At 64.5% G+C, this 8,990-nt stretch overlaps 1 protein-coding gene across 2 annotated transcripts; it reads left to right on the top strand.

The window, feature by feature from the left end:
* The first annotated feature begins 133 nt into the window (after positions 1-133).
* On the top strand, positions 134-8,106 carry LOC141743298 (shootin-1-like). Of its 2 annotated transcripts, none has more exons than XM_074587126.1 (16): positions 134-257; positions 1,792-1,856; positions 2,151-2,214; positions 2,515-2,609; positions 2,769-2,895; positions 3,725-3,822; positions 4,091-4,172; positions 4,457-4,551; positions 4,852-4,998; positions 5,461-5,614; positions 5,763-5,895; positions 6,300-6,349; positions 6,810-6,919; positions 7,083-7,142; positions 7,330-7,531; positions 7,780-8,106. In XM_074587126.1, exons 1-16 carry the CDS (start codon positions 221-223, stop codon positions 7,920-7,922), a joined length of 1,662 nt encoding a protein of 553 aa, XP_074443227.1. In that variant the 5' UTR covers positions 134-220; the 3' UTR covers positions 7,923-8,106. The 2 variants fall into 2 exon arrangements, with proteins under 2 accessions (XP_074443227.1, XP_074443228.1); XM_074587127.1 differs by having other exon boundaries at positions 137-257; positions 2,154-2,214.
* The last annotated feature ends 884 nt before the right edge of the window (positions 8,107-8,990 follow it).

An 8,990-nucleotide genomic window follows, 5' to 3' on the forward strand; every position in this document is an offset into this window, starting at 1 on the left:
CCTGCCAGGGCCTCGGTTGCTGCCGTGGCAGGACCAGTCCTGCCCGGATCGGGGTGCTCAGCCCCGCCATAGGCAGTGGCGGTGGTGCAGCCACTGAGCCTGCGCCGGGACGGCCCGGTTTCACTTCCCTGCAGAGGGTGGGGAGGGCGAGGCGAGCGCCGGGGCGGGGGGCAGGCACCCCACCGAGCTCGGGGTGCTGGGTGCCACCAGTCCCACCGCCATGGACTGGGCTGGGGACGGTGCTGGGCAGCTCGCAGGTAAGGTCCGTTGTGTGCGTTCAAGGACGCGGTGGGCTTGGTGGGCTCACATGCGGCACCCTGTGCCTCAAGGAAGGGTGGTGGGGGTGGTTCTGACTGTCCCCTGCGACCATCACCGTGGCTTCTGGGCGCCGCCAGCTGAATGAGATGGCTTGTAGGGGGTGAAACCAGCCCAGAGTGGAGCCTGGAGAGGGATTTTCTCCACTCAGCCCTGTGTCGTGGAGGGACCAATGACCAGTAGGTTGTATTTAGAGGGACTCCCAGCTCCCAGGCACCAAGTGTGTCTGCCCGCCTGTCCGTCCATCCGTCCCTCTGCTGCTCTGTGCTGCAGGAGGTGCCCACCTCGGCTGCCAGCTGCAGTTTAGGGCTTTTGCTGGTGTTTGCATGCTTGTACAGCTTTATCTCGAAAGAGCCGAGGCCAAGCGGCAGCAGCGCCATTTGCACAGCTCGAGCCCCATAGCTGGCGTGGGGGTCCCAGCACAAGGGTCCTGGCAAAGTGTCCCAGAGCCTTTGCTCGGCAGCAGCACACCCCTCTTGTGGGTCCCGCGGGGAACCCCAGCCCTTTCAGGTGGTGTAAGGTCCCAGCAGAGGTGGCTGGATTACAAAAATCGGGCTGGGTGGGGGGATTTAGATTCCAGAGCGCATTCCCCACCGGATTAGGTCTGCGATGGGAAGGGTCGGAGGCAGGTGCTGGATTCCTGCCCTGCTGCCCCTCGGGGCTGCGACGCACCACAGCCCCTCTGGGAGCTGCCCTGGGGGTGGGTGGGTAAGCAGCTGTCCCCCTGAGACCCCTGCCCTGGAAGGACGGGAGGACCCTGGAGCACCTGGGGACCAAGTAGCTCCCAGGTCCTGACCATTGGGGACCACCAGCCCCCAGGTTACTGTCCCCAGGGACACTCTCCCTCGTACATGCCTGTGTCCGCTCGTTGGGGTCTTGCACATGGGTCCCCCCCGACCAGTCACCCCAGTGTGGTGGAGGGGAAGCCCAGTGGTATTGGGGACTGTCCAGCCTCCCCGTGTCACCCTGGTGTCCCCACACACCCACAGGCACCAGCCGAGCCCAGCAAGGGCACAGCTCTGCGGTGGCACCTCTCGGGCGAGCTGTGGGCAAGGGCTCGCCGGGGCAGCAGGGTGCTCTGGGATGGCCTTTCCTCACCCAGAATCGCTCACTGGGATTTTTCCCGGCTGTGCTCCTGCCTCTTCCGAGCAGCACCTTTACTCCAATGCCCTCCACTCCTTTCCTGCCGCCTTTGTAACCGCTTTCCTGATGGTTACTGTAGGGTCGGATTTTTTGCAGGCTGTTCCTCCTGCTCCAGGCTGTCCTGCCATAGGGACTTTCCCATTTTCCTTAGGACACGTGACTCCATCAGGTGCAGAGGCATCGCCAGCGCCCCCCCAGCCCATGGTGCGGGGGGCGCTCAGCCCCTGCCCCTTGCAGAGCAGTGTGAGGCTGGAAAAATCAAAGAGGTAGAGGAACCTCCTGGATTTCCAGTCACGCTGATGACTTTCTCTCGTGCTTTCGGTTCCTCTGCAGCCATCCTGGAATCGGAGAGCAGCGAGGAGGATGAAGAGGAGGAGGAAGAGTCAGCTACAGTGCAGGTATCACTCGCAGGCTCGTTTTCTGTTTTATTTCCTCCTCCTGCCCGTGCAACTCTGAGGTGATGAAGGGCTGATCCCTCCGTGCCCTCCCCTCCAGCTGCGGCTTTGTGCCATGGTGGCACATCAGGGTGCTGATCACCGGGGTGTCAAGGTCACAGCGTCCCCGGCACGGCTGGCAGCGTCTGGGCAGCTCGGGGCTCACCAAGGCAGTGCCAATGAAATGCCGCACCAAGGCAATGCCATGCCAACATAATGCCGCACCAAGGCAATGCCACATGCGTGTCTCTTCCCCAGCAGCGTCCGCCCCTCGGCCAGGAGGTGAACGAAGCGGAGGAGCGGCTGGCCGAGCTCGAGCAAGGTGAGCCCCGTCCTGCCCTGGTGTCACATCCCAGCACAGTCCCATACAGGGACTCGGGGGCGGCTTCAGCCCCTCACTGGAGCCTGCGGTGACAGGGTCAGTGGGATGGTGAAGTGGGAAAATCCCTGTGGTGCTGCAGAGCCGGGTGCCGTGCCTGGTCCTGGGTGACCTGGCAGGGCTCTGCTGGCCACTTGGCGGGGGTGGCCGCGGGCAGGGAGGGGGGCAGGGTGCCAGCCGAGATCCCCGCACTGGGCACTGAGGGCCAGGCGGGTGTCTGAATGCAGCCTCCGCTGCTACCAGCATCCCAGGCGCTGCTGGCCGAGCTGTCGGCGCTGGAGACGGAGTTTGAGATCGAGAGGACGTGCCGGCAGCGAGCCGAAGCTTACGCAGCCCAGGTAGGGTCAGGCAGTGCTCCCCCGCCACCATTCCCCCCCTCCCCCCCAGCACCCCAATGCCCGCAGCCCCTCCTAAGGGTGCAATGCAAGGGTGCCGGCGCACCCGGCTCGGTGGTGCAGTAGAAAACCCTGATGCTGGGGGTCTCCATCCCACCCCAGGTGAAGCAGGAGAACAAGCAACTGAAGCGGCTCAGCCTGGCCCCGGCGGCCCCCCCGGCCCTGCCCGAGGAGCAGCCCCCCGAGGAGGACCCCGACCCTGCCCAGTGCTACCAGCAGCAGCTGGAGGGTGAGCCGGGCTGGGGGGTCCTGGCTAAGCCCCAGGCAGAAACGGTGAAACCAGAGGCGAAGCACCGTCCCCTGCCCGGCTGCCCCGTCCCGCTGTCCCCTAAGCCTGGCTCAACCTGGCCTTGCGGCTTTAGGTTGTGCCTGGGCCTTGTTCTGGGTAAACAATGAGAAAGTGATACTAAAGTCAAATGAAAAAAGGTGAAATGAAAGTGCTGTTGCTCACACTTCCTCCTTTCCCATCCTGTTTTCCCATGTCGGCAATTTCGGCTGTGTTTGCAGATCTGCTTGTCGGTACGAGGGGGGTCTGGGGGATGCACCCCTGGGAGGAGGGATGCGCCCCTTGCGGGGGATGCACGCCTCGGGGGGATGCACGCCTCGGAGGGATGCACCCCTTTGGGGGATGCTCTGCTCAGGGAGATGCTCTTCTAGGGGAGGATGCACCCCTTAAGGGGGATGCACCCCTCGGGGGAGGGGGGGCCCACTCCAGCCAAAGCCCCACGTTCAGGTAATGTTGTGACTCTTCCCATGGGCTGACCCTTGGGGGATGCTCAGCGGCAGCTTTGGGCAGGGAGAAGGGCGCTGAGTACAGACCCTGCTGTCCTGTGGATTGCTATTCCACCCCATTGCCACGTGTCTGTCCCTCTGGGTCACCTCCCAGTATCAGCTTCCAACACGGTCATCAGTGACACGGCCAGGAGAGGGTTCAGCTGGGGAGGAGGATGCTGTAGCCCCACCAGCCTGGTCCTCAGGGACCAGCTCTGGGAGGGCTGCACTCCCCTCTCCCACCCCTCGTACCCCCTTTCTCACCCTTCACTCCCTTCTGCTCCCAGATCTGCAGGAGAAGATCTCCTGGCTGCTGGAGCAGCGGAAGGACCTCACCATCCAGATCCAGGAGCTACAGAGGCAGAACCAGGACCTGAAGGACCAGGTACCTCCTGGGACCCCCACTGGGACACCCCAGCCAAGCAAGGACTCCCTTGGGGGAGGGTTCCCCTTCATCAGCCTCGCTCTTCCCCTCCTTCCCTGGCTCCTGCTCATCCTTGTGGCTCCTTGCCAAGCTCAGGACAGGTTTTTTGGGAGGAAAGACCCCCCTCTGCAGCCCATCACCATCTCCCTGATGTCCCAGGGGGCTGGGCTGGGCATGGAGGGACTCCCTGTCTGAGCCCAGGGCTGAGCGGGGGCTTGTCCCACTGCAGCTGGAGACGGGACAGGAGGAGCGGCAACGCCTGCGGGCAGCCCTGAGCACCAGCCAGCGGGCACTGAAGTCCTTCAAGAAAGGTGAATTTTGTGCTGGGTCTCCGTGGCCGTGTCCCTTCCCTGTCTTGCTGCACCCTTGCAAGCCGGCGAAGGAGCAGCTGGCAGCTCCCTGTTGCCACCAGTGCCACCCAGTCTGGTGAACTGGTGAAGCCAAAGTCAATGGTGCAACATTGGGAGCTGCAGCTGGATTGCCGGGATGTGGACGTGCCACCATGGGAGGTGGCTGTGCCGAGGCTCCTGCGGTGGCATGCACCCCCTGGCCTGGCGCCTGCCCTCACCCCGCAAGCTCCCGCTCTCCCTGGCAGTGTCCCAGATCGTCACCCAGGATTACTGCGAGGCAATGCAGCAGCTGGAGCTGGAGCAGGACCTACGCCTGCACGCCGAAGCCTTCGCCCATGAGGTGCTGCTGGCCCTGGGTCACCCTGCCCATGGGTGCTGGGCCGGGGGGAGGAGACAGGCACCCACGGGGGGTGGGAGAGCGGGGCGGGGCTGGTTGCTCTCAGTGTCCCTTGGTGCAAACACCCCAATCCTCATCCCACCACTGAATCTCAAGAGGATGGGGATGCTCCTGGGCACCCATCATGGTCACCTGGGATGAGGTCGGATGGGTTTTGCTCCCAGCCTCCCCAGAAAGGGTTTTTCTCTCTCTGGGGCGAGCCTGGGGGCTCACTCCCTCCCTGACCCCCATCCCTGTGGGCAGATGCTGGTGCAAAAGAAGGAGGCGAACAGGCAGAGCATGATCCTGCTGCAGAGCTCGGGGCCCAGCGCCCAGCTGCTGGCAGCCCTGCAGGAGGTGGGACGCCTGACCCAGCTGCTGGAGGAGGCCAGGCAGGAGCGGCAGCAGCAGGTGAGGACCCATCCCCACAGGGAGGGGGTGACATGGGGGTGGGGAGCAGGGCTGGGGCATGGCACAGCACCGGGGCTGGTGGTGGTTTCCCCTGGGTGGGGGAACTGGCTGCAATCAGGATCAGACCCCTCCATCGCCCCCTCCGTGCCCATCCCACGCCGTGTGCCGCAGCCTGGAGAGGTCGTTCTTCCATGGATTTCCACTAGCGCATTTTGGGTGCCAGGGAAAGGGTCACACAACTGGGCTACCCTGCGGTGGGAGCCCCCACACTGGGCTAGCACCCCCCAGCCTGCTGGGCTGCCATCACCCAGACAAGAATTGCCCTAAAATTAGCTTCAAGTTCCTTGCAAGAGGACGATTTGTGGGCCTGTGGAGCATCCACATCCCTGGCAGGGATGGTGTTGGGGAGGGAAACCAGCTCCTAGGCTGTATCCATCTCCTCCTGTCCCCCGCTTCCCGCAGGTGAAGGAGCTGGAGGAGCAGCTGGGGAGGCGGCCGGAGCCGGAGGAGCTGGATATGGCCCAAGCTGCTCTGGCTGCGGCAGAGGATGAGAAACTGGAGCTGAGGAAGCGGCTGCAGGAGGCCGAGGGGCGGCTGGCGGGGCTGAAGGAGGAAGGTGGGTGGTTTCCCCCCTGCCTGACGCAGGCAGGAACCTGCAGCAGTGCCAGAGGGATGCCCATGGCACTGCCTGCCCATGGGTGGGGTGGGCTGAGGCTTGGAGGGGCACCAGCCCCCCGCACAGCCCCAACCGCACCCCATTGCAGTGGGGTCGCTGCGGGAGAAGCTGGCCCAGGGTCCGCCACCGCAGAGCCAGACCCCTGAGATGGTTGCACCCGCGCCACCGCCGCCGCCGCCGCCACCGCCACTGCCACCACCCACACCCGCTGTCCCCGTGGAGTAAGTGACGCCGCCGGACATCCCCGTTACCTCCTGCAGAAAGCAGTTCCAGTAGCCCAGGGGCTTCCAGCTTGTCTCTGCCATAGCAAATAAGCTGGGCTGGGGGCAAACCCTGCTCCCCCCCGCAACCCACCGCCCTCGCCCGTCATGCCGGGCTGTCCTCAAGCCATGCCCGGGCATCGTCCCCAGCAGGAGGTACAGGGTGCAGGTGGGGAGCAGAGCTGGCCGCAGGGGCCAGACCCCAGCGGGATGTTGGGGAGGGTGAGGTGGGCCTGTCTCTGAGACGGGGGGGGTCCAGGCAGCTCCTTGATGGAGAAGGGGTGGGCAGGCTGGGCATCATGTCTGGCTTTTTGTGGGCGAGGGGTGCGGGTTGGCCAGGCTCTCACCTCCCCTCTCCCTTCCAGCCCGCTCTCGATGATCAGGCAGAGGAAGGGGATGGCAAACCTGCAGCGCAGTAAGTCCCCTCGGGCTGTCCCGCTGCACCCCGGGGGACGGTGGGGGTCCTGGCACTGTGGAGGCTCACTGGCAGCACCGTGGGGATGGGAGAGTCCCTGGGCACAGGGAAGATGGACTTTCTCCGGGACAGAGGTTTGCCAATGCCACACTGGTTCAGGCATCTCCCAGCCATCCAAAAGTGTTGCTCCAAGTTCCCACTGGGGGGTGACCAGCACCCTGCCAGCCCCCCGCTCCCCAGAGAGAGAGTGCTCAGGCCCCAGCACCCCTGTCCCGCCCGGCAAGGGTGGGAGATGAGCCACAGCAAGGTCATACCTGGCCCTGGGTCACGGCCGGGTTTAGCCTTGTGGGAGGGACCCCGGGCATGGGGGGAGCTGCAGGGAGGTGGCAGCTCCCCGCCCCGGCAGGGACTGAGCCCTGTCATGAGCGCATGGGGTCTCAGCGTGGTGCTCCCTGCGCAGGCAAGCCAGAAGCTGACGATGCTAAAGCTCGAGCCGTGCAGGAGATGATGGAGCGGATAAAGAACGGGGTGGTCCTGAGGCCCGCGAAGGAGCGGGTGCCAGTGGGCCAGGTAGGCAGGGACCTGGGCTCGGCTGCTGCCAGACACCCCCATCCTGTGGGGGAATGTCCTCAGGGAGCCCTGGGACTCGGGGTGGGTTTGGGGAGCGTTGGCAGCCCCAGGGAGCTGCGGGGCCAGCAGGATGCGGCTACATCTCCTCCATCCCCTCCTGCAGGGTCCGGCGGCAGCATCCACCAAGCGGAGGAGCGTGGCGATGGAGCTGCAGGGCATCCTGGTGAGCAGCCCTGTCCCAAGGAGGGGGGGTCACGCCAGGCCATCACACAGGGACCTCGGAGCCATTGTTCCCAGCTCCAGCCATCATGTGTGGGGCTGCGTTGGGGCTGGCCAGGAGCACAGCCCCAGGGGGTCTCAGTGCCTGGGTGTGATCCCTCAGCATCTGGGCTCTGTGTGGTGTTTCCTAGGGTGCCATGAGGAGGGCGAGCAGGAGGCCCAGCGGGCGGCAAAGCAGCCTGAAGGGCAGGGACAGGCAGCTGGAGTCCATCCTGCAGCGGCGGCGCCGGGTGGTGGATGCATCTGCACCAGCACTGCCTGCCCCACCGCCCGCCCCCCTCCCCCTGCAACAGGACCACGAGGATGCTGGGGCTGCGGGGAGGCTGGATACTGGTACGGCGCAGGGCCTGGTGGGGAGGGTATGGGGGCCTCGGGCCGGATGACCCGTCCCCAGGGACCGGCGCAGAGGTGACACACACATGTGTCTCCTCACTGCCCTGCCGTGAGCCTGACTGATGCTCTGCGGTCCCATCCTGTCACCATTCCAGGTGCAGGACGATGGCACGGGTCCCCGTGGACTCTGCTCTTGCTCTCACCCCGCTCCATGCCTCCTCTCTGTCTCTCTGTCTCTTTCTCCCCAGGGGACAAGGACAACGGGACAACTCCATCCAGGCGCTCACCGGGGAGTGAGAATGGGGTCTCGTTCAGACCCCGGGCAGCCGGTGGCCTCCCCAGGACCCGGCCAGTTGCCCGCCCAGCTGGAGGCAGGGGGGAGCCAGGGTAGAGGCAGCTGCCCACCGCGCTGCCCTTCGCCCAGCACCGCCAGAGCTGCACAGCCACGGCGGGGGGAGGAGGGAGAATGGCGGGCGGCAGGGATGGCTGCTGCAAACTTTCACCCTCGTTTTCCAGCAGCTTGCATCCTCTTGTGCTTTAATTAAAGTGAGGTAGCACTTGGTCCTTGCACGCCACGTTGTCACCGGAGAGGCACGTCTGCTGGGTGAGGGGGTGGCCGTGGGACGGGGCTGTGGCCGGCGTGGATGGCAGTGGAGCTGCTGCAAAACGGAATGGCCAAGAGACATTGTGGGACCGAAGCAGGGCACCCACTCTCCTGCCACCCTAGGGTGCCCAGCAGCTGGGCAGGGACACACATAACACAGCACTTACCTGCAGCGAGGAGGATATCTGTGTCCCCCCCTCACCAGCACTCCTGGCCTTCACCCAGCAGCAGCTCAGGGGTGAACAGTCCTTCCAGGCACTGAGCTCCAAGGCTGGGTTCCCCAGGGAGCCGGCAGACCCGTATTTACTCAAAGGGATGAATGCTCTTAAGCCCACGCTTATTTTTAAGCATTGAGGGCCACAGGTTTTCCCCTCGAGCTGCTTGCTCCAAAGCTATTGGGCTGGTCCCAGAGATTTGCTGCTCCAGAGGAGCCGCAGGGCTGGTCCAGGGAAAAGGAAAAAGTCCAGGAAAAAGCGTCTCTGTATTTAGGCAATCAGAGGTGGAAAGCACGGATCTGCTCCATCAGGTCACCCTCCCAAGTGCCCGTGGTCCCCAAGGCACCCAGGAGTGCCCCCTGCCCTGCCGGTGTCCCCCCATGCGCTCCCCTCCCCTCCGGCTGCCGCAGGGGTGTTTCGGTGCTGTAAGGCAGTCCTTCATGCTCAGCAGCAAAGGGAACAGCTTGGTACAGCTGAGTCGCCCACCGCAACTTGAACAACACACAGCGGGACCCCTGGCAATGCTGGAACATACTGGGAGACGGGGGAGTCAGCACTGCTGGGATGTGAGGGTTGAAGGGCTGGATTCCGTGGCAGTGTCTCTTCCTTTTAAATCCAAAGAACAACAGAAGCATTAATT

This window comes from Larus michahellis, chromosome 5 (assembly GCF_964199755.1).
Source record: "Larus michahellis chromosome 5, bLarMic1.1, whole genome shotgun sequence".
Taxonomy (NCBI): Eukaryota; Metazoa; Chordata; class Aves; order Charadriiformes; family Laridae; genus Larus; species Larus michahellis.

Bases quoted from the DNA above. Each gene is read 5' to 3' on its own strand.
- LOC141743298 (XM_074587126.1), top strand. From the start codon at position 221: ATGGACTGGGCTGGGGACGGTGCTGGGCAGCTCGCAG. The intron at 4,552-4,851 runs GTGCTGCTGGCC...CCCTGTGGGCAG, and splicing joins CCGAAGCCTTCGCCCATGAG to ATGCTGGTGCAAAAGAAGGA. The intron at 4,999-5,460 runs GTGAGGACCCAT...CGCTTCCCGCAG, and splicing joins GGCAGGAGCGGCAGCAGCAG to GTGAAGGAGCTGGAGGAGCA.